We start from the raw sequence: 25,441 nt of genomic DNA, 5'->3' as shown, positions 1-25,441 counted from the left end.
CTACTATTTGACACAGAGGTTCTTACTGTGCCCCGGGGATGCCATGACTTAGACAAGCAAAATAATTTAAAGATTTTAATAATTTTACAAATTTACAAAGAAAAAGAAAAATAGGAAATAAGACAACATGTTAGTTCCTTTACAAGATCTTCTTGTGTCTGAAGACTGGCAGAGAGCTTCCAATACAGATCACATTTTCTACAAGAGGGAGACCTTTTTTTTGCCCAGGGAAGTGTTTTTTACAGTCTGAAAATTATTCTCAAAAGTAATTATCTATAATAATTAGAACAGACTTGACAGTTTATTGATGGTGAAGGAAAGTTTGTTTAAAGGTAGCTGATTCCTGTTTGGTTTATCATTGATAAATTAAAACAGGAATTAGCAAAATGTCCATTTATAAAACTATGAATTTTGGTAACTGGAGGAGAACTTTAAATCAATTAAAGGAGCCACTCAGAGAGCATACGTTTAAAGTCTTAGGCCCCAGTTCTGTAACTGCATCCACACAGACAAATCCTTGTGCTTGTACAAAGGCCCACTGATATCTCAACAGGGTTCCATGCAGGAGTGAAATTAGAGATCTTTGTGTCATAACTCATCAACTTGCTTAAAGAAAGGTTTTCAGGTAGATTAATGAAGAGTAAGAATTGTAAATTGAAATTAAATCCCAGAGTCTCTCTGTTTTACCTTAGTCAGTTTACGTCTCCTCTCCAGGAATACGTTGTCCAACTATTCAGGGTTTAACAGATGAAGCTGGTATTAAACCTTAAGTCACAATAACATTTCAATATTTAATTAAAATCAAGCTTAATACTAAAGTTAACCTAACCCTCGTCAGTGCTTATGCAAGACTCTCTCACCAAATGAACTTTGAGCTTTGGTGGTGGCATTTCTTGCAGAGCAGTGCTTGGGCTAAAAAATGCTTTCTACTGCATAATTTATTCCAATACTGTGCAGTGAGCTTCTTCTGTGTGTTCTGTTGTTTTTTTGTCTCCATCTCATTTTCCTCTCTTCTCCTAAACTGCATTAATTTCAGCAATTTATTCCCTTTTGTTCTTCAGAGCTCTTGGTCCCAATAATAATCTCAACAATCTTTTCACAGACTTCAATAGGCAATGGATCAGGTCCAGAGTTCAATGCAAGTGGAGAACACACCTCTTAGAGTTGGGTTGGATTCAGAGAGCAGGGTTTATATCAGTTCATGCAGGTGTAGTCAGTTAATACATATTTACTAATCGCTGGTCAAATTTATATTCATGACTATCTGTCTTGGGAGTGACAGGTCTTGGAATCATGTGGAAATGTTATTTTTATGTTTTTCTTACAATTTCATTCTCTAAATTAGCATTTCTGTTCCTCAAATGCTTAAAAAGAACTTGAAAAGCTTGTAAATGAATATAAGCATAGTTGATCTATAATAAAGAATTTTTGCTACTTAAATATAATACCTTTAAGGTTTATAGTATTGAAGTGTGTGGCTTCTTCTTTAACAATCCCTCCATAGTCTTATTGTACCATTAAGTTTGGTGAGTAAGTTGCATAAGCACACCACATCGTTAAATCCCAATTTTAATAATGATGCAGATATTTTAGCAGCTTCTTAAATACTAAACAAAGAAAATAATAATAATCAACTATAGTATAAATAGGGAGATTTTTGAAGGCACAAATGGCAGGTAGGTGCCCAGCTCCCATTTAGCCTACCTGCTATTTGTACTTTTGAAACTCTCCCCCAAAATCTTTGGTTTTATGTTTATTATTCACATTAAGACACCAAGGAATGCTTACAAAGTAAATATTTGCAATTAAGAAAAATAAGAAATTTACAAAGCTTCAGAAATAAACTTGCATCATTCTAAGCACTGAGGGACAAAACAAGGTTTCACCTTGACATGAAATGTCTGTGCTCCTAGTAAATTGTAATACATCTAACAAATGTTTCCTAACTGTAATATTAAATATCTTTTTTTAACCTTTGGTGTATTTGCCAAAGTAATCAGTATTTAATATGAACATATCTGGAATTTGTATCAAGTGAAAAGTGCAGCATGGGTTAAAAATCAAGGGGAGGGAGGAAAGACTCATTTTTGTTACCTTAAAGCAGATAAATATGGTGCTTGCTACATATAAATCACACTCTTTCCCCTAACTTGGTATTTTCTTGATCAAATCCATTTCTTTTAAGAGTGTAAATTTGCTTTAATATTTTCTGTCTTCTTAAGATAAGAACTGTGTCTTCACTATAGCTGGTATGTCCACCCTGGAGAAAAATGTCTTCCATGCATCTTACATGAACCATTTTCAGGGGAGACATTTCTGTTTAGTTTGCCTTTTAAACAGGTCAAGGACATCAGTAACCAATTATGAATTTGCAATTAAATTTCATAGCAAAGGTGGGTAAGATATAGGATTGCATATATCACTTAAAACTCATGACAGGTGAAATTAGGCTAACTGCTCTTTGCGGCAGGGGCTACCTTTTTGTTTAGTTTATACTGTGTTTAAAAAAAATGGGGTCCTAGTTCATGGCTGGGACTCGTTAGGCACTACTGGAATACAAATAATGAACAACAACAACAAGGATGTAAATTGTAATTGATCACTTTTTTCTTTACAACTGATCATTTTAACTTTGACTACTTCACCTTCACAGTAGGCAGAAGTCTTCAAAAACAGACACTTCAATACTTCCTATAAATCACCAACTTTGTAAAACTGCTAAAATCTTATAGCCCTAACTGAAGCGGAAAGCTCCCTGTCTGACATGCTGTACATAATATTTTGTATCAGAGACAAGGGAAGTTTTCTACTTTGGCCATGAAGTGAGAATGAATTTCCAAAGTAGTAGCTAAAAGTAGTTTTTGCAAAGAGCAGAAGAAGGTATTTTGCTGACTACTCAGAAGTTCGAAGGACAGACTGAATGCATTCCATGTGGTCACATTTTATTTTAGTTATTGACCTCTCACTGAAATTAGGGACCCATACTAGAAACCTTTGTTCTCTGACATTAGTTTTGCCAATCCAGGATATAAATTCTTAGCCAGGTAGCAGGCTAAAAAAAGGAAGGTAGCTTTTTTGTTTGGCTTTGGCATTTACTGTGTAACTCTAGTTCTTTTATATTAAAATATGAAAGTTGGGGATTAGATGGCTCAAGGTATACAGTCATTCATTCACCTCTAAATCAGATTAAAATCCAATCCAGGCTAGCAGTGAACAAAAATTGACACAGTCTGACAGCTGTTCCATGTCCTACATGAATTAAATTTGTGATTTCAGCCTTGTTCCTAAAGCACAAGTGTCATCAGGACAAATGACATCCTTCATGGCAATCTCAGAAGAAGCTACAGATTGACTGGTTTTGGAGAGTAACTACCTTTACACTCCTTGGTCTGGCTATTGCAGGGAAGGCTTGAAATGCTGTGCTTAGACTGAAGTGATGAAAGGTGTCAGGAAGATTATTTAACATATCAACTATTTTTGAAAGAAAGCATACAGAGACAAAGAAATAGTGTAAATTGAGTTTGAACTAAAAACTGTTGATTAGGGGACAGAATTAGTACAGCAATAGACCAAAATCTACTTAAAACAGAAGTCAGTGTCTATATATAGACCATCAGAAATATGCTTTGATGGGACAGTGTTGCCAATTTATCTGGACAAGCACTTGGCAACTTACTTAGCATGGCAGTGAGCTATGAACATGGCACAAAAGCATGACAGCAGCAATATCAACTCATTGACCAACTTAATTACAGTCACTGTCATCATCGCCACTAGATACTGAGACCCAGGGGATGCGAAATCTGCCACCTAAAACTGATGCCCTGTTTTACCAAACAAGGATATTAGATATCATTTGAGAGATTGTCAAGCAAGGTTTTTCCCCTGTGAAAGATTCTACACTTAAAAGAAATAAAAGAATCTGTAAAAAATGAAGATTTGTTTTTTAAGTTTTAAATGTTTTAGCTGTTACAGAAAGAAATTAGTGTATTTAATAACGTTAAAATCATTTTGTGATGTACTACAAATTAAACTACGCCCTTGGTAACAAAACCTCAACATTTACATTTCTGTTAAAGTTGTGGCAGTACAAAAGCAATAAATAAGGTCACCTAAAAATCAGTTTCCTAGAAATCCTATTCACTCCTCACAACAGACACACGCTGGCAGAGTTTGGGTGGAGGCCAAATTAAAGCACCTCTTTAAAGTGGATTCTCTTTCCCAGGCTTTACACCAGCAACTCATTATTACAAAGAGACTAAGGCCCTGATCCTGCAATTGGATCAACACAGGCAGAGAACCCTAGACTCATGTGGAACCCTGGTGAAATGGATGGGGCTCTGTGCGAGTGTAAGAGCCCACCCTGTGCAAATTCATCTGCTGGATTCGGGCCTAAGGAATTACTATTGCAAAACACACTATAGGTGACAATAGGTATGGTATGCAATACAGTTATATGAGGGAAAGGAACTCTTTCAGATAGCATGATCCAGTGGATAGGGTACTGGACTGGGACTTAAGAGACCTGTGTTCAATTCTCAGCTCAGCCACAGTATAGCCCTGGACAAGTCACTTAGTCTAGCCTGTATTTCACTTCCCCATCTGTAAGGGAGAAGGTATACTACTTCCTACCTTACAGAGGTGCTGTGAGGATAAAATCAATAATGGCTGTGTGACACTCAGATACTACAGCAATGAGGGATATGCAAGTACCTTGATATATTCCAAAGAAATCAGTCCAGTCCTCAGTTTGCAAATGTCTTAAATACAAAAATTATAAATCCACGTTTGACTAACCAGAAGGCTCACCATTGTTTGTGCCTTCCCTACCACCAAAACAAGCATTACAAGGAGAGTGTCTTCCTGGTTTTTGTCGGACCCTTAATGTTACTGTAACATATTTTAATTTAACAGGCTTTGGCAGTACAAATGAAAAAGGGTAAAACTTGAGTAAAGGATATCCATTTCATGTGGACATAACAGGCTGCAGCCCAATATGATGCTCTTCTGTATTATGGGGATGCATACATAGGCATTAGTGTCACCATTTAGAAATCGGAGCTGCCATGGACACCAAAATGAAGAGATCACTGAAGACATACAGGAAAAAGAACTGGATATTGAAGAAAAAGGGAGCAAACCAATTAACTTATTTTTCAAAAAAAAACAAAATTAATTTTTTGTTAGTCTTTAAAAATATCATACCAGAGAACAAACTGTTCTTTAAAAAAGGCAACAAACCAAAAGCTTGTTTTAAGGAATATACAACCCCTTTGTATGACTATTTACTCACAATGGCATCTATCTGTTCCAGGATCTTCATGAACTGCTCAGCAGTTCCTTTTATCCTCTTGTCCAGGTGGTTAAGAGCTTCAGCTTGAAGATCTTTTGCTAGAAAGCCCTGTATGAAAAGAAAAACAATTATTTTATATTCCAAAGAACATACATGCTGCTATTTAAATATGAATTAAATAAATTCTGGTGTAAAAATTTTCATTTAGATGTTTGAATGATTTTATCATTAGAGGGGAAAAAAAGCTTTCAATTTAAGGAGAGTGACCCTTTTTAAAATAAAAGGGAAAGTAGAAGGCCCAAAATGCAGGCTACCTTTCATTCTCCCTTATACCCCTTTCAAACATTAATGTAGTTCTATATATGTCCTCCCAAATAAACATCACACATCAAAACAAATGAATCAATATAATGACCGTAAACTTTAACAACAGCATAGCTACCACAGCTTTTATGAAGCAGTGGTCTGGCCAAATATTAGTTTGGTTATTAATTTTTCCCCCATGCAGTGCAGGAAGCCACTTGATTCCCAGAATTGTTGACAGAAATCATGCAACTAAATCCACACACCACTTTGACAATTAACTCATTAGTGTTCTCATTATTTTGCCAACTTTTGCCCAAAGTACAGAAATAGGGCCCTACCAAATGTCATGGGTTTGAAAATTGGTCAATTTCACATTTCAGCTGTTTACATCTGAAAGTTCACAGTGTTGTAACTATGGAGGTCCCAACCCAGCAGGGGGAGACACTCAGAGGTGGGTCTGATCTCCCCACACCCCACACCTCGCCCCCCACGCTGCCATGTAAGAGAAGGACAAGTTCTGTCCCTCCGCAGCTGGCAGGGACTTGCAGCTAAAACCGCCCCAGCTGGGGCGCTCCCAGCAGCAAGGGGGAGATCAGATTTCACGGGGAAGAGTTTATTTCATGCTCCGTGACACATTTTTCATGGCCGTGAAATTGGTATGGCTGTATACATGAGCCACGAGTTAAAGATATTTTAGAAATCCCCAGAACCTTTTTGTAAGATTCCTGAAGATTCCTGTGTCTATCTTTGTCTTTGTAGCAGGATCCGACTTCTACTATGTGCTTGTACAGTTCCTAGCACAATAGGCCCCCAAACTCAGTTAAGGTCTGTAGGACTTTTACAATAAAAATAACCTGATGCCACTACTTAAAAAAATTGCAATTAATTTCAACAAAAATTAAGACCACTTAATAACCACTTTCCTTAAAATCCTGACAAATCTGAATGGCAGACTTCCTGGTTTCTGTGCCAGTGAACGACATCACAAGCAGCTTAAACAGATGTCAGAAAGAATCAATCATTTCTGCATCTATATTTTCATTCCGTCTCTTCATGGTACTTGTGATATCACTCAGTGGCAAAGGAATCAGAAAAACTGCTTTGAACGGAAAACATTACAGAAGAGCTAAGTATTATTATGGCTCATATATCTCTGGATCTAAAGGACATAATTTGCTTAAAATACAGTACTAATTACTTTTTCCAATAGCTACATATTTTTCCCTCTTTTGGAAACACAGAAATAAGTTTAACATTTAGAAAAACTTCTGTAGGTCACCTGTGGAGCTAAGAGGTGAAAAACCAAAACATCACTGAAAAGACAAACCACATTACATGGTAGTTGTTTCTGAAGTAAGGAAAGTATATTATACAAATATATGAGGTGTAAGGATAAGAAAATAATTTACCTTTTGGATGCCTGTGAACTCTTTATTAATTTCCTCCAATTTGTTAGCAATTTGTTCCACTGACTTCTCAAAATCTTTTAATTTCTTTAATTCTGCCTCTTCCTCTGGACTATTCTGTGTAGTTTTCAAAAAACGACAAAATAAAACATTTACCTTGAAATCAATCAGGTCACAAACCTATCTGAGTTAAATGATAATGGGATAACATTTAACATAAAAACTAATGCTTTCATCATCTCTTATTGTCATACGTTCAGCATCATCAATTTGCCAACTTTCAGTATTCAATCAAATAAGCTCTCTGTTTATAATGCTCAATTATGAATATACTCACTATTGCAATGGATATATTGCACATAAAATGTGAAGGGAAAGACCAACCAAGGACCAAATAATTTATAGTTTTTATTAATATTATTGCCTCATAATAAAGCTTAACTTCCTTACTGTCAACAATTTTCCTGCCCGCTGCTGGTGACATCAGCAAAGCCAGCTGCCACTTCCTTGTTAGGGATATGATTTTGTCATGGTAAAATTATGCATAATTCACAGCACAGACACCGTAAAAAATAGATAATTCATGCTGTGGTCATGGCATCCATGTGAACCATGAAGCCATGCATTACCAGTTCATTAGATCGCTTTGCTCTTGTCCTCTTAGAAACACGGCTAGATTAAAGCAAATTAACAAATGGTTAATGAGCAACTGCTAATCAAAGCAAACTAACAAGCTGTTAAAGTGCAGCAGCAGGGACCATATAAATGGAAAAATTCATGGGTTCCATGACACTGGTGACCACTGTGACATAATCATATCCCTATTCACTGTAAATGGTTGACAGCAGAGTCAATACCGACAGCTAGTTTTCTACACAACGTCCCTGAACAATAAGGGCAGAAAAGAGCAGAAATGCAGAAGAGATTCAGGAATGTTGGTAGGATGACAAATTAGGCAGGGACTCACCATATGATTAGGGCCCTACCAAATTCAAGGCCATGAAAAATGCATCACAGACAGTGAAATCTGGTTTTCCCGCATGAAATCTGGCCTTTTGTGTGCTTTCACACTATACAGATTACACAGAGGAAACCAGCATTTCTCAAATTGGGGGTCCTCACCCAAAAGGGAGTTGCAGGGGCATCGCAAGGTTATTTTAGGGGGGCTGTGGTATTGCCACCTTTACTTCTGCACTGCCTTCAGAGCTGGGTGGCCGGAGAGTGGTGGCTGTTGGCTGGATGCCAAACTTTGAAGGCCGTGCCCCACCAGCAGCAACATAGAAGTAAGGGTGGTAATACCATACCATACCATCCTTACTTCTGCACTGCTGCCTTCAAAGCTGGGAGGCTGGAGAATGGCAACTGCTGATTGAGGGCCCAGCTCTGCAGGCAGCAGCACTGAAGTAAGGGTAGCAGTATTGCAACCCCCCCTCTACACACACACAAATGTTGCGACTGCCCCACAACTCCTTTTTGGGCCAGGACCCCTACAATTACCTCACCATGAAATTTCAGATTTAAATGGCTGAAATCATGAAATTTACTATTTTTTAAATCCTATGACCATGAAATTGACCAAAATGGACCATGCATTTGGTAGGGCCCTACATATGATGCACCTTCAAAAAATGAACAGGGTGCATAGAGTTATTAGTTGTAGGACAAGAGAATGAAGAACTGTGTGTACAGCCAGATGCACACACAGAGTGCACCCTTAAATAGGTAAGTACACAGTACACTTGTTTCACTTTCATTACACGGACACTCATTTTGAGCAGATTCACCATAAGCAGTGATTAAGCTCTTGAACAGGAATATCAACAGATATAAGGATAACAAAGGAAGGGTACGTCTTCACTACCCGCCGGATCGGCAGGTAGTAATCGATCTATCGGGGATCGATTTATCGCTTTTCGTTTAGATGCGATAAATCGATCCCCGAACGCGCTCCCTGTCAACTCCGGAACTCCACCAGAGCGAGAGGCGGAAGTGGAGTCGATGGGGGATCCGCGGCCGTCGATCCCGCGCAGTGAGGACCTAAGGTAAATCGATCTAAGATACGTCGACTTCAGCTACGTTATTCTCGTAGCTGAAGTTGCGTATCTTAGATCGATTCCCCTCCCCCAGTGTAGACCAGCCCAAAGAGACGTCACGAGGTGACATATACCCTTTTCCCAATCAGCATGACTTTACAACCATTTTTAACTCCAAGTGCTGATAATGGCTGTTCCATTTCCTTCAGGGACTTTCCTAGGGAAAAAGGAAAATTATTCTTTTATTAATTACAAGCCATCTTAAAAACAAGAAGCAGTGCTTCTAACTTAGCTTTAGGGTATGAAATCCAAAATGCTTTGTTGTTTCATAAATGAATATTTAATACTGTGCAGTAAGTGCTTTTGAAATAAACTATTCATTTTGAATAAAAATTTCCAACATTTTAGCGTGTTTTTTTAAAGGAACTGAGTCAAATTGTGTACACGTCAAGCTGAATTAGATTAAAAGTACCATAGCAAATGAAGTAGAGAAAATATTTCTTTTGTTTTCCAGGGATTTCCATTTACACTATCAAATTTACAAAATAAATATTCATTAAGCCTGTCATTTTTTGCCAGTGGTTATTTTTCAGTATTTTGGATGATCCATGTACCCACCCCTTCCCATGAGTCACACTGGCTCACAGCTGATGGACTTGGTAAAAAGACTGAAAGCAGCAGGAACAATTCTCGGGTTTCATTTTAAACTAGTAAGTATGAAACTGACTTTAACCCTGATTTCCTGGTAAAAGCCTACTCAAATAAAATCCAGACATCTTATAATTAATTATGCTTCCATCCCATCTCATCCATCCATCTGTCAAAATACTGTAGTAAGGACTGACAAGAGACTTTAAAGTTATATGATTAATATAATGAATACTGAAGAGATAGGTAAACTAATCCCCATCTGAATTAGAACTGGTATTTAATGTTAAATCTAGGATACCTGCGAGAAACATTTTTAAATATTAGCTACCTTTGCATATCAGTTTTTGAAAAGGAACTGGAACCCCAGTGACTTGTTCAATAAGCAGAGCCATGTCTTGTAGTGTTGGTTCACTGTCTTCCTGGTGAGAAGCAATCTGAACAGTATGTTTTTCATTACCTGAAAAAAAGACAACCCACAATTAAGTTTAACCTTAATTAGAAAACATGAGGCTGAATGAATCTAATATTTAATTTTCATAATCTTGAAAGGCAATGTTCACTGGAACCACAAATACCTGTCTACAGCCTTAACTTCATGAAGTTTTGTATAGGAATTTTCTCCATTTTTTTTTAAATGACCATAGGCTGTGCAAGTGAGGAGCCCTGCTCCTGCTAACAGGAGGTCCACAGGAGGGGAGGTAAGGGGGGGCAAGGAACGTGCCTTTGTTCTACAGGCCAAAAGTCTCCAGCTAAATATTGTTATAATATAATATAAATAATAATATATGGAGATATACCTATCTCATAGAACTGGAAGGGACCTTGAAAGGTCATCGAGTCCAGCCCCCTGCCTTCACTAGCAAGACCAAGTATTGATTTTGCCCCAGATCCCTAAATGGCCCCCTCAAGGATTGAACTCACAACCCTGGGTTTAGCAGGCCAATGCTCAAACCACTGAGCTATCCCTCCCCCCAGCCTTCTTCCCAGCCACCATCCCCCAGAAGAGAGCCTTGATGGTTCAGACTTCCTAAGGTCTACAAAAAGGGAGTCATACCCATCAGAACCTCAGTAGTCTTTAGGATCATGGCTACTGTTCTTCAGATGTTAGGAGGAGCACAGGAATATAATCATAAATTCACTGTGAATGGGAGTAGGCTGCAGTGGAGAGAAGTGACTAGGTGAAATACCTCCTGGGTTAAAACTGGGACCATTGCTTGTCAATTTGTTTACTAATGACCTAAAGTACAACTGTCCCTGTAGAGTCGCAACATTTACTGATGATTCTCAAATTGTTCATACCTTAAATGGTAGTTATCTTAAAAAAAAATTCAAATACTAGGAAATTAGATCTAGGCAATGCCTCGTGGATTTTAAGCTGGACAAATGCAAAGTGATGCATCAGGATTGAAAAATCAGAAGATAATTTATACACTATGTTGTATACCTCTTTTCTACTTTATCCCATCAGCTTCTCACTCCTATCTATGTGCTTGTGTGCGCACACACCTTCATACATACCTTCTGTCACTCCCTCACATTAACTTTTACCAGGCACCTAACAGCCAGAGGACTAAATCTGATAGTCATAGTTAAGGCTACGATTTAGTCATGGGTATTTTTAGTGACCTGTCCATGACTTATACCATAAATATCCCTGATTAAATCTTAGCAGAGGGAGGGGGGGCACTGCTGGGGAGGGGCTGGAGGGCTGCTGCTGGGTGGGGGTGCCCCAGGGGGCCTGTGCTCAGGGGGCCCTCTGCTCAAGGGGGGCGCCCTGGGGCCAGTGGCATGAGCTGCCGGAGGCTGCCGAGTAGTAGCTGCTCCAACCACCCCCCCGCTGCTTCTATGGCCACCCTGGGACCACTGCCAGGGGCTGCTGAGCAGCGGCTGCTCCGGCCAGGACCACTGCTCAGGTGGTCCCCGGGGCCAACCGCATCAACTGCTGCTTGGGTGGTCCCTGGGGCCAGCTGCCCTGGGGTCAGCTGCCCGGGATTACTCCAGCAGCAGCTGGTGTGGCTGGCTGCGGGGCCGCTTCAGCAATGTGGCTGTCCCTGGGGCCCTGAGCAGCCACACTGGCCGCTGCAGAAGTCACAGAGGTCTGGAAAGTCACAGAATCCCTGACTTCCGCAACCTCCGTGAAAGACACAAAGCCCTAGTCATAGTCCAGTGTGAAGTATGGGGGAGATCCCATTATCCAGGGGTAAAGCCCAGGTAAGAAGCCAACTCCCTATTTCCCAGCTGCTGGGAAAAGGAAGAGTGCTTGTCTGGAATTCCATCCTGGTGGCTCTGTCTTTTATATCAGTCTCTGTTTTCTTGTTTCACGCCTGCACCTCCTGGCTGTTGGGAGGGTAGGGAGTCTCTGTTTTGGCACCATTTCCTCAGTCTCCTGGCTGTTGTGAATAGGGTCTTTCCTACAGAATAGCTCTACTGCCAGCTTCTGCTGTTATCCCTCCCTAGCAGCACCAGAGTGAAATTATGCGCAGCAGCTGAAGCACTAAAACTGTTGAGCTGCAGATGCGGACTGCATTCAGTTCTTGTTCAGAATGTTATCTTTGCATCCATAAGGGATGCATAATTAAAAAAAAAGGAATCTTCAGTTCTGTAGAAGTTGGTGGCACGTGCCCACAAAAAAGCTCCCTAATCCCCAAGTGAATGGATTTTTCAAGTCTCTCATAAATAACTATCTGAATTAAGTTACAAGAGAAAAACAAGGACAAATCATGGGTTTTTGTTTGTTTGTCTTGGTATCTTTAGTTCTGGGCAGCTGAAATTAATAGAAGTTTCCCATTACTGCAGGAGTGTTGAATATTTTGATCTTTCTGCTCTTGGAGGCAGAAGAATCCACTGTGACAGAATTCTGAAGGAAAAGGGTCGGTTATTTGAATAATGTTATTTCAGGATATACGTGGGATTAAAAACCTAACCACAGTGACACTGACCTATCTGATTTGGTGTTAAAATGGAATTTCTCTCTAGAAAATAGTCACAGAGAAAAAGGGTGTTTAATATCTTTGAATTTCTTACAAGCAGGATGCGTAGCATCACCTATTAATAAGATTACCTGACACTTCCCATTATAAAAGACCCTTTATTCAGTTGCTTATAACTTTGCCACACTTTAACCATTTGGGCTGAAGTTTTCCATGCCAAATGTCTGCTTCAGGATGAGGATTTTTTTTTTTTTTTTTTTTTTTTAATTTCAACCAGAACAGTTCAGCACTTCTGAGGTGAGGCTAGGGGAAAAAAATACATTGTTTTGTCCATCTCTTAAAAATATGGCGACCTCTTTAGAGCAGGAACTTGAAAGCTGGCAGGGGATGGCCTTTGTGGTAGGGATGCGTCTTTTGTAAATCCACCCAAATTTTGCCAATTTATAACCCTCTGAAAAATCATAACTCGCACGGACTCAGTAGACTTATTGATTTTAGCAGCTGAATTCTCTGAAGATTCCATCTGCAGTGAGCATGCTCCAGCTCCGGGCTGATCAGGACTTTCTCTGCAGCTGCAGCTCTGGACTGTTGTGCTAGGTCCAGGTCCAGGTCCCTGATCTGAGAGCAGGGAGCTCCTGTATCTTGTGCTCTCAATAACCCCTCTGTGGGGCCCAGGCAATGGGGAGAAGAAAGCTGCCTGATTCAAATAGATAGGGAACAAGAGCCAGACCAATGGGATATGTGTGTGGCAGGGGAATAGATTGGGACAAAGAACCTGAGGGGGTCAGGGCAGAAACTGGGACTGGAGGATGGGGACTGTAGGGGTTAGAAGGAAGAGGGAAACATGGGTCTGTCTGTAACTGGAAGCTGGGGGCACAGACTAGGACTGCAACTAGCTGGGCAACGAGAATGTGACTGGGAGCCTGTCATAAATATAAAGGGAAGGGTAACAACCTTCCTGTATACAGTACTATAAAATCCCTCCTGGCCAGAGGCACAAAATCCTTTTACCTGTAAAGGGTTAAGAAGCTCGGGTAACCTAGCTGGCACCTGACCAAAAGGACCAATAAGGGGACAAGATACTTTCAAATCTGGGGGGGCGAGGGGGGCTTTGTTTTTCTGTTCTCTGTCGGTCTGTTCTGTGTGCTTGCCGGAGACAGATCAAGAAAGCAAGCAATCCAACTCCATTAGGATTAGTAAGTACTAGCAAGGTAATGAGTTAGCTTACTTTTATTTTGGCTTGTGATTTTCTCTGTGCTGAGAGGGAGCTGTATTCCTGGTTTTCTTTTTGTAACTTTAAAGTTTTGCCCAGAGGGAAATCCTCTGTGTTTTGAATCTGACTGCCCTGTGAGATTATCTTCCATTCTAATTTACAGAGGTGCTTCTTTTAACTTTTTTCTTTCTAATAAAGTTCTATTTTTTTTAAAATCGGATTGTTTTTTTGTAGTGGTCTAAAAAAACCCAAGGTTGGTTTGTGCTCATCTTGTTTATTCTCAAACCTCCCCAGGAAAGGGGGTGTAGGGCTTGGGGGAATATTAGGGGAAAGTAGGAACTCCAAGTGGTCCTTTCCCTGAGTTTTGTCTAATCACTTGGTGGTGGCAGAGTTACCTAATCCAAGGTACAAGGGAGAATTTGTGCCTTGGGGAGTTTTTAACCTAAGCTGGTAGAAATAAGCTTAGGGGGTCTTTCACGCGGGTCCCCACGTCTGTACCCCAGAGTTCAGAGTGGGGAGGGAACCCTGACATGGTGGCAGAGCAGTGGGATCATTTTGAACCAGAGATCATTTTGAATCAGAAGCACAAACCTCAGGATTTTTTTCTTCTTCTTTTAGCTGCTTGGGGAAAGCAGGAGCTGAGAACAGCTAGAATTTGTTTTTCCTTTGTTCTCTCTTTGCCTGGAGGCAAAGGTGTTAGGTTTTTTTTTTAACAAAGGTGTTAGCTACAGCCAGGAAATTCACAAGCTGTTTTTCCCCCCCCCCCTTTTCTTTCTTACTCTCGGGATTAGCTAGGATGACAGAAAGTGACGTCCAGAAAAAAACTGGAATTAGCCTGATTTGAGGATGAAAAGAAACAAAAAGAACATGATAGACAGATGGCCAGAGAAGAAGCTGCTCACAAGAGGGCTATGGAGGCCCAGAAGCATGAACTGGAGTTAGAGAGGATAAGGGCTAAGCAGAATATACCAGACAACCCTAGCAATCCTTCTCCAGGTACCGCTTTCCAACCCAGAAAGTTCCCCACCTACAAGGGAGGCGATGATACAGAGGCCTTCTTAGAAAATTTCGAAAGGGCCTGCCTTGGGTACAACATCTCTACAGACCAGTATATGGTGGAGCTGAGACTGCAGCTCAGTGGACCCTTAGCAGAGGTGGCAGCTGAAATGCCTAAGGAACACATGAACAGCTACGAACTTTTTAAAAACAAAGCCTCCCCCCCCACCCCCCAGATTTGAAAGTATCTTGTCCCCTTATTGGTCCTTTTGGTCAGGTGCCAGCTAGGTTACCCGAGCTTCTTAACCCTTTACAGGTAAAAGGATTTTGTGCCTCTGGCAAGGAGGGATTTTATAGTACTGTATACAGGAAGGTTGTTACCCTACCCTTTATATTTATGACAGAGCCAGAATGTCTGAGATGGGGGGAAAGACTGAGCTTATATGAGAAGTCAGAGGAACACAGACTGGGACTGAGCAATGAGATTGGGGTTGGGATGAAAAGCCGGACGAGTAGGGACTGGGACTGACCAGGTGAAGAGGATGGGCCTGGGACAAGAAGCCTATGGTGGGGAAGACACAGGATTGGGACACGTGGGAGGGGATATGATCCAGGGACCTCTTGTTGCACAGGAGTGCAAAAGGGTTACAGGGATCCCCTGGATCTAGTGCCTACATACTAGTTCACCAAAAAGTGCCATGTAAGATCTCTGCTGAAAGTCTGGGTCACTCTGGTCCTCATTGTGAAATGTATGTATGGATAATATGTAAGGAGTTAAATTTATATAATGAAAATTATGTTCTTAATGTCAGAGTGGGGCTGGTCACTGGAAGGTGATAAACAGGTTATTTTCAGGCAGGAGACACTTATCTACTTTTCTGGCTATATGTAGATTGAATATTGTATACTTCACAATGGATGCCCATTTATCGTCTAAGCCAAATGCTAATGAAGGGATTGTATATCTTCAAAAGATGATGTTTACAGGAAGAAATAAACCAATGAATTTTTGGACTCTAACAGAGACAGAGGCACTCTCTGCATCCTTCACCAAGGGCACAAGCTGCCAGCGTGCTTGTTTTTTATGAATGGAAGATTACAGCCAGACTGGCTGTTTGAAGCTGGGAGAGAAATTTTGGGTGAGCTAACCTTTGAGAGCATTTGTTGTTAGTTAAATTTAGGCTCTAGGAAGCATATTATGATTTTATTTTATATGTAACCACTTGTTTCCATTAATTTCACTTGCTTCTTTTTGAATCTCTGTTCTTTGTTAAATAAACGTCTTGTTTGTAACTATACACATATCTAAGTGCTGTGTGTTAAGTGGAGTGGTGATCTAAGGTGTAACTGGTAAGCTGGGATGTACTGTTCCTTTGGGAGCAGAGGATCTGAGAATTCTGTGCACGTCTAGTGGATCAGGGGCTGGGTACTCTATATGCTCGGAGGACCTGAGGGTTGGAGAGTGCCTATTGTTAACCTGTAAAGAGAGAGAGAGTGGGGCCTCTGGAGGCCTGGAAGGCAGTGCTTCTGTTGTCAGAGGCTTGTGGTATTGGAGAATTGTCCCACAGCAGGAACAGACAAAGCTTCCTTGTGCTAATTGCAGCTGGTAGCAAGGTGCTGCACAACCTTGGGTATCCCCAGGAAGTGTCATAGGGAATGGGACAGAAGTGATCAAGTTTGCAGGGGAACGGGCAGAAGAGTTTGTGCCCACTAGACATGCTTCCCTCCATAGCCTGGAATGGAACAAGATTCCTGAGTCTCACTAGCACTCTACTATCAGCAAATATCTGTGAAACCCATTGGCAAAGTGTCTCATCCCTCTCTAGTGTTGGTTCACATAGGGGATGACAACCTACTACTGTTCTCAGTTACTCCTTTAGCTGAAGTGGTGGATCTGGGTGGTGGATCTAGTGTCCAACCATACTGGCTGACTGTCAACATGACAGAATTTCTGCTTTTTCAGTTTGTTTTTAAAAAGCTAGGAAATCTCTCTCTCTCTCTCTCTCTCTCTCTCTCTCTCACACACACACACACACACACACACCACACACCCCATTATTATGGTTGCAAAGTCACAAACTCAAAAGTTATGAAATGCCAGAATTAAGGTTGCCTTGGCACCTTATAGTTCAAAGCACAGTTGCAGCTGTCGGTGCCCTGCACTTCTGCACAAGTTTGGTTTAAGTGATTTGACTGGCATCACATAGGAACTCTGTGACACAGGCAGGGTTAGAATCCAGTTCTCTAGATCAGCATTCTACTATCTTAACCATGATACTGCCCTTTTTCTTCCTGCCATCCCCTGCCTCATTCACTACATACTTTGCAAGAGGGAGGGCAGACAGGGCCTGGTCTGCATCCGTAGCCAGGTCCATGCCTTCCACCTCCAGGCCCTGCAGAGTCATCTTTAGCATGCTGGCGTATACCTTCCTCCAAGGGCTCCGATATGACCGGCAGCTCTTATCTCGAGCTGAGATGTTTCCCCCGAGACCTCTATGAGCGGCCAGTCTTTTACCAGGACCTCCACAGACCTGGAAGCTAGACTCCGCGACCAGGTCCATAACAGCCGCCGAGGGGGAGGACTTCCTGCTGCACAACCCCCATCTGTGTGTGCAGGTGGTGGAGACCCCCTTGGTGTGCTGGAGTTGGTCCTGGCTGGTACCAAAGTTGGAGACCTCCTGGACTACGATCAGAGGGATCTGATAGTGTTTAGCCAGCGCATGGGGCTGTCCACCCCATGTCACCTATCGTGTGCTCCAGGAAATGAGGGCAGCTTTGCCTCTTGCTTCTCTTGCTCCCCACCTGCCTCTCACCCCAGGCCCTCTAGAACTTGTCATCGGGCCCCTGCCCCACAAGCCTCCCAGGCTGCCCCAGACACGTAACCTAAGTTGGCTGAACACCAGCCAGCCAGTCCACCTCTGAACTGTGCCCAGGAAACATCTGCATGTGCTTATGCTTCATACTTTCACTTCCTTGCTCTTGTGTCCCACCCCAACACCAAATGGCAGGACTTGTTGCTACCTAAGGAGGGCGAGGAACACCAGTGGGACAGTCTGTACTCCATGCTGGTCCCATGGCCCACTGGGGATATCAGCTGGTGGCTCCTTCATGAAGCCATAAGCACAGGCGTGTACCTGGCACGGTTCACAAACTCCCTTGACACCTGTCCTTTCTGTGGCGAGACGGAGACCCTGGCGCACACCCAACCTCTTACTGAGGTTCTGGCTGCATTTTTCCCCACACTTCCTGATCTTTGCACACCCCATCTGTGGCCCCACAAACTCGCAGGACCTCCTTATCAACCTTCTGCTGGCGCTGGCCAAGATGGCCAGCCATCATACCAGGTGGAGGAAGCTGGACAAGGGGGTGCTCTGCAACTGTGGGGCCTATTTCCGTTCACTTGTACAGTTCCACCTCCGAGCAGAGTTCCTGTGGGTGGTATCCACTGACTCTCTAGATGCTTTGGAGCAGTGAGTACTGTCGGTGGATCTCCGCTCGGTGTCCCCTTATGGTTACCTGATTTTTTCCCTATGACCTTCGCTCCCATCCCTGTTTTTTCATTTGTTGTCTCCAGTATTCAGTTGTGGCCCGTGTCCACTGGTCCCTCCCCTCAGATGAGGGGGAGGGCCTTTAGCTATGGTTAGGCCTAGGCCTGCCATCATCCCCTCTCTTCACCCCATTTCCAAAATACGTACACATCTTCCAACTTCTGCAACAAATGAGGCAGTGATTCTGTAGATAACAGCCTTCTTTACTAAAGAACCCTGATTTATCTCCAGATCACATCCACCCTGTGCACTGAAGGAGGCAGGGGTCAAGTGGAAAAAACAGTATGTGATAATGTAATTAAAGACTATCAAAATGGCACACTTACAAGGCAGCCAAATAAGGCAACCTTAATTCTGACATTCCTTACTTTTGAGTGCTTGACCTTGCAACCTTAATAACGTTTCATTTAACCCAGTTTTTGTGAGTGTAATTAAAATTAAATTGGCCATATCCTGCACAATCAATTTCTTGTGATTGCAGTGGTGAGAGACATTGGCTGACCTCTGGTTGTTTTCAGTGCAGTGTAATTTTTGAAAGCAAGGGCATTGTGCAATTACGAATTGCTCCTTTATATTACAGGTAAGAACAATTTAAAGGGCTACTATATTTCACAATGCAACTATTCCGAGAAAGGATGATTTAATTTTGTTAAAAGCAGGATATGACATGAGATGCGTGACAAGTTACTTGTATTTTATTTAAATTTTTGTCGAAACATATTATGGAAGAGCCATTCTTAGGTGCAAACTAGATATTAGCCTGGTAACAAATGTAAAAAGCTTTGGCTATAAAGTAATTCCCCTAGGCTGGACTGACACAAGAGCAAATTTAACACCTGTTATTTTAAATCTACCATTTAATTTTATGAGTCAGTTTAATTTTAATACTATTTCTTAAAATAATGACAACAGTTGTTAAGCAAACAAGAGCCAACCAAACATGGATTAGACAGCAATATTCATACCCTGGAAGAGATGTATGTTAAACTGCCTACTGGAAAGTTTCTTATATCTTCCTCTGAAGTAGCTGGTATTGGCCACTGTCAAGAGACAATATACTGGACTAACTTGACCATGGCTGTGATCCAGTCTGGCAATTTCTATATTTCTACGTGACCAGGGAATTGCTTGAATTTCCCATATGTTAAAAACACTTTTAAGGCCTAGAGTAGAAGAGGACTATGGGCAAGGCTCACCCAGACTTGATTGGCACCAGTCCCCAAAAAGCCACATCCAGTTACCTGAGATTGGGAGAAGTAGATCAAGAGCTCTGGGGAATGGTTTTGGTCCCTGGGAACAAAGAGACACTTATGTTGCTAATAGCCAGGGCATCAACAATACAGGAAGAGGCTCAACTGGAGCCCCTGTCCCTCACCCACCACACACAATAATGTCAGTATATTGTATTTTATAACTTGGCCTCTGCACATTATTTTCCGTCTACTGATTAGCTGTTTATTCCAATCTGCTCCATCCCACTTCCCTCAAAGTCCCTGGTGACAAATTCACTCTCCATGCTCTTCTCCATCCTTCCTCTACTGCTCTCTATAGTCACACTTTTCCTACTAACTCACTCATTAACTCTTTAATACCCTTTTCTTGCCATTCTCTATTCCATAATAAAAAAACCATGTAATTAACAAGATCTGTCAATCATTACTTTGATCAGTAGGGATATGACATTCAACCTTGGAGTCTTCTGCTTTGACTGCCTGCCTTCAAACATGCTAATGTGACAGAGAAACCTGCCCACCCAGGAAAAAAGGAGAAAGAAAAAACAACCCACAATTAGTTTCCATATACAGTTTGAGATACGACTTTTTCCATGCCTTGTGCATGTAGGCTGGAATTTGTTCCCCTTAGCCTGGAAGTTCTCTCCCCTTGCCTCAGGTGTTTTATGATAATGACTCAAGTGTCTGTTTACAGCTTCTAAGCTAATTTCAGGTTTTTGACATTGTTCCTGCCTTTTGTTCTGCTGTTTGATTAGTTCAGGCTACTTTATTATCTATATAGCTGTGGCTAGGGTTAAGTGAAGTCTGTCTTCAATTGGAGATGTTGTGAAAGATTTTTATCTGTTAACCCAAAAACCAGCCTGTCTCTGATACGTTCAAGTTTTGCAGTTTCAGAGCTCTTATGAAATATTCAACATTTTCCCTTGGTTTTTGAATTTTCTGGTGAAAACATGCTCTTTCATAAACTATATTTTCTCTGAGGTACAAAGTATGCATCAGACATAGCCAGAACCCTCTCACAGTCATCTTTGTGACAGTCTTCAGTAAAGTCAAAGGATTTAAAGATATGCTCTGCCTGCTTCCCCATCACTCAGATTAAAGAAGCTGACTAAATATCTTGTTTCTTGGTGGAGCTTTGTAGCAATCTGAAATCTTGTAAAATACTGCTTCCAGACTGTCCATTGTGAAGTCCTGTCAAAGCAGAAGCTCTGTGAGGCATTGAAAAGTGCCATACTGATGAAATCCTGCAACCTTTGTTGCTTTGTTCCCTCTCTCTGCAACTTTTGTTGCTTTATACCTTCTGTTTGTTCTCTTCTGGCATTAGTTTACTTCTGACACCTGCCATGTACTTATACACGGTAGGTTGCAAGGCTGCTAATAGAAGGTCAGGCTTCTGTATCAGATATACATTGACTACAGAGCTTACCGCTCAGAAATACACACCAGATATGTTCACTATAAGATCCTTTAACGCTCCTTGTGGCTGAATAGTATAATATGGTTTACCATTCCATTACAGTGCTAAAGACTCCAGTCAGAATTGGTGCCTCATTACTCTGGGCACTAATCAAACAAAGAGAGAGTCAATCCTGCCCTAAACAGATTATAATCCAGGATACTTAAAAACAAATGAAAGGCAGGAAAGAAACACAACATTGATATTGTCAGACGCTTAGGGCATGGCTACACGTGCAGATGTAGAGCGCTTTGAGTTAAACCAGCCTTTGTAGTGCAGTAGGGAAAGCGCTGTAGTCTGACAGCTGACAGCACACTGGCGTGGCCACATTAGCAGCTCTTGCAACGGCCACAGACAGCAGTGCATTGTGGTAGCTATCCCAGCATGCAAGTGGCTGCAACGTGCTTTTCAAATGGGAGGTGGGGGTGGAGTTTGACAGGGAGTGCGTTGTGTGTATGTGGGGGGAGAGAGAGTGGGTTTTTGGGGGGCTAAGAGCATGTCAGCATGTTGTCTTGTAAGTTCAGACAGCAGCAGACCTCCGCCTCCCCTCCCCACCTCTCTCTCTCACACACAGCATTCCACAGTAATGGTTGCTTTGTCTTGGAGCAGATAAGCATGCCGCTGTTAAACGGAGCTTTCAAAGGGCATATCCAAAACAATGACAAGAGTGACCACTTGATTTAAGGGGATTATGAGATGTTTCCAGAGGCTGATCAGAGCGCAGTAATGCAACACCTCGTTCACACTGACGCAGCGGCGCTCCAGCGGGGGCGCATCAAACGTTATTCTACTCACTGAGATGGAGTACTAGGAGCGCTCTAGCCGTGGAGTCAGAGCACTCTACGTGCCTTGCCAGTGTGGACGGGTAGTGACCTAGTGCGCCCGGGGCTCCTTTAATGCGCTGTAACTTGCAAGTGTAGCCAAGCCCTCACACACACACACCTACAACCCTAGGATTGGGGCCCTACTTTGTAAACATGAGGTAAAGTCAACAAGAATGAAACTTCAACAAAAAGCTCCTGTCAATAGATTAAATATCTAGATCATTGCACAATTGTACTACAATGATGAACTTAAAAGTCCAGACGCCTATATCCTTTTTGTCAGGAGGAACATCAGCCTTCTTGAAATTTATGAGTTTTTCTCGTCTGATTTCTTGTTCTACCACAAATCAAATACTCTTTACCTGCGTGGGTATTTCACAGTATAAGTAATAAATAATAATAACACAACACTTTTCATCAGTAGATCTTAAAAAGCTTTACAAAGGCTGGTCAATATCTTTATCCCCATTTTACAGACAGTGAAATAAAGGCAGATAAGTGAAGTGATTTGCCCAAATACACCCAGGTAGTTGTTGCTCTATCCACAAGCCCATACTGCCTCCCTGTATTTATTAATGATAGGTTTCAGAGTAGCAGCCTTGTTAGTCTGTATCCACAAAAAGAACAAGAGTACTTGTGGCACCTTGTTAGTCTCTAAGGTGCCACAAGTACTCCTGTTCTTTTTGTATTTATTAAATACATCAAAACTGTTGACACATTTTCCAAAAAGATCTTGATTTTGTTTTTGTCAGTTGTCTAGGCATATATTCAGAAAAAAGAGCATTAACTCCCATGTTACCTATGTTGAGTTTAGTTTGGTTGCACATGGGCAGAGGAGTCTACCTAGAGGGACCAGACCGCAGGATCAGTGCCTAGGTTATTAGTTTTGTTTCAGATCTTTATTAGAGAGACTCTCTCTTCCTCCTTGAGCACAGAGCACCTAGCACAAGGAGACCACGATCCCAAATTTGGGCTTGTGCCGCTGCACTATTCATATGAAGGCAAAGCAAAAAGGATTTTGTGCGGCTGGTTCAAAGCCCTTGTGGGGTTGCGGGATTTGTTGTTTAAGCACCGTGTGGTCCAGCGCTACAAGAGCCACAGGCCGGGCACGGTGCACGCGAGGTCGGACGCACGCAGGGGATATTTTGAGCCAGAGAGGGGCGCTGATCGCTAGGGACACGGGGCCTGGCTGTGGGCGCAAAGCTTCCGGCTCCAACCCGCGGGCGGGGTATGCGGGGGGTCACCGGGGAAAGGGCATCGCCGGGCCCAGGCCCTGACTGCCGGGGAGGCCGCTGCGACAGCGAGGCGCGAGCGCTCCCCTACCCGGCCACGAAGGCGGGACCCGCCTCCCCCTGGAGCCGAGCGCGCTGGGCCGGGCGGGGCAGTGGCCGGGGCGGATCCCTAGTGACACCGGCCGGAGCCAGCGATGCCCAGGGAAGACCCGGCCTCCGAGCCCCGCACTCCCTGGGCGCCTCTTACTGTAGGTGACGGTCACGGTGACCGGGGTCCCGGGCGACGCCATCTCCGCCCGCCGCTGCCTTTGCAGGGAAGCGCCGCCACCAAGTGCTTCCGGGGCGCGCCGGAAACAGCTCTGCGGACCAGCCGGGGAAACCGCGGAAGCCGCTGCTGGGGACACCGGAAGGGAGTCCCAGCCCGGTCCCCACCTCCCACGGTGACGAAACGCCCGGGCCGCGGTGCGCTCCCGGGTCCCTCCCCGCCCCCGCCGACCCAGGGGAGCCTTGCGCGGCGCCGAGCCCACGAAGGCCGGTCCCGGCTTCCCGGGTGGTTCCAGGAGCGCGCCCGGCCCGCGCAGCGATGGGAATCAGGCCCTCGCGTCTTATTGTTCGGCTACGGACGTTTTGGGACCTGCCGGACTCAGTTTTTGAATGCTCGGGTTGTGCAGACATACAGCCCGCCTCACCCTCGCTTGCTGCTCTTCGGCTAATGCCCTCAGCCGGGAAGGGGAGATGCGCTATGCCCCCTGCTAGCGGGCCCAGGACTCCTGGAACCTAGTCCTCAATCCTGCAACAATTCGCTTGTGTGTTACTTTACACACGGTGTCATCCCATTCACTTCAATGACACCATTCACGGGGTTAAATCTTTACAGGATTGGGGGCCCAGGGCTGATAGATCAGGCTGTAATTAAAGTTCAGTTTGTGCTTTCCTGACCTATGGCCTACACATGTTAAACTTTTGTTTTCTGCACTTTTCTCTTTTAGAGCTAGCACCTTAAGTTGTTGCACTCTATGAACACAGACCCATTTGGTACCTTCTCTAGTAGATCTTTTTGCATTTTATCAGGAAACATTCAAGTAGGGTGAAGTTGTAACACTGATAATTTTTCTAATCCTCAAATACAGAATTGACACCACTGTAATAATAAAAACGGAAAAATGCCCACAAAAGGTGTAAATCAGTTTTCTAAAAAAGTTCTGGATACTTGCACATTTTAACTAGGAGAGCAAAAGGGTACCCTATGCCAACCTAAAAATCAATGCAAAAAATTATGCATCTGCAAATTTGAAAATTGAATGAGAGCTACAATATGCAATTGTACACTTCTTGCTTTTGTTCATTGCTGGCCAGAGGAAACAGGCATGTTCATTATTAAGAGCATTTCCATTTATAAACAAGAAAAGCACTTTGGAGTATCTGCAGTAAGAGTACAAGTACGATTACACCAACAGTCAGTTTCATAGCAACTTGGAAAAAAATATGTTGACATTACTATTTTAGCACTTAAAATGCAACAAATGGATAACTTGTTGAAAAACACCAAGCAACCTGATCTGTCAGCAGTCATAGGAAATACCACACTAGATCTGACCAGCAGTCCATCTGGTCCAATATCCTGTCTCCAAAAGCAGGCAGTACCAGCAACTTAACAGGAAGGTACAATGCAGTGGGCATTTATAACATGTCCCCAGGAGGTTTCCTCCTAACCCCAGTAGTCAGAAATTGGTTTATGCCCTACAGCTTGGAGGGGATATAAACCCTCTATTTTTAAATTATTTACTGTCATAATTCTGGTTAGATTTTTCTTTTTTTCCCCCCACTAAACAAGGGCAAGCAGGGAACATTTCCCATACTGCTATTTACTTTAAGGGGAAAGTGCTTTATAAGTATACGAAGGAAATCTTCATAATAAATACATTGTATGCAGTGTGGTAGCTGCGTTGGAACCAGAATACTAGAGAGAAGGTGGGGGAGATATCTTTTATTGGACCAACTTTTTAGTGAAGGATATAAGCTAATGAATTGTCTCTCTCACCAACAGAAGTTGGTTCAATAAGAAATTATCTCCCCTCCCTGTCTCCATAATAAATATGGTAATTAATACAGCTGGTCAACAATGGAACAAAAATTCTGTTGAAATTGTTTTTTCCATCAAAATGTTGGATGGAAATGTTGATTGCTTTTATATTTTTAGACCAACTCTAGTAATTAACTTAGTTAAAGATAGTAATTGGAATCCCATGCTTTCTAAGATGTCTCTTAAACAGAAGTTTGCCTTGCTCGCTGTAAAAAATGATTCTTGGGTATTTAGCTAA

At 42.5% G+C, this 25,441-nt stretch overlaps 1 protein-coding gene across 1 annotated transcript in view; it reads right to left on the bottom strand.

Moving 5' to 3' along the window:
* BAG1 (BAG cochaperone 1) overlaps nt 1-23,463 on the bottom strand; it is a 34,323-nt gene extending 10,860 nt beyond the window's left edge. The window contains exons 1-5 of the mRNA XM_065398536.1: nt 23,368-23,463; nt 10,018-10,146; nt 9,173-9,255; nt 7,009-7,122; nt 5,294-5,401 (exon numbers count right to left, since the gene is read on the bottom strand). Coding sequence (XP_065254608.1) covers nt 5,294-5,401; nt 7,009-7,122; nt 9,173-9,255; nt 10,018-10,146; nt 23,368-23,410 — 477 coding nt within the window. The 5' untranslated portion in view covers nt 23,411-23,463. The remainder of the gene's footprint in view (nt 1-5,293; nt 5,402-7,008; nt 7,123-9,172; nt 9,256-10,017; nt 10,147-23,367) is intronic.
* Between the last annotated feature and the right edge of the window lie 1,978 nt (nt 23,464-25,441).

The sequence above is a fragment of the Emys orbicularis genome, chromosome 2, assembly GCF_028017835.1.
Source record: "Emys orbicularis isolate rEmyOrb1 chromosome 2, rEmyOrb1.hap1, whole genome shotgun sequence".
NCBI lineage: Eukaryota > Metazoa > Chordata > Testudines > Emydidae > Emys > Emys orbicularis.
This window is presented reverse-complemented; position numbering and strand designations above follow the sequence as displayed.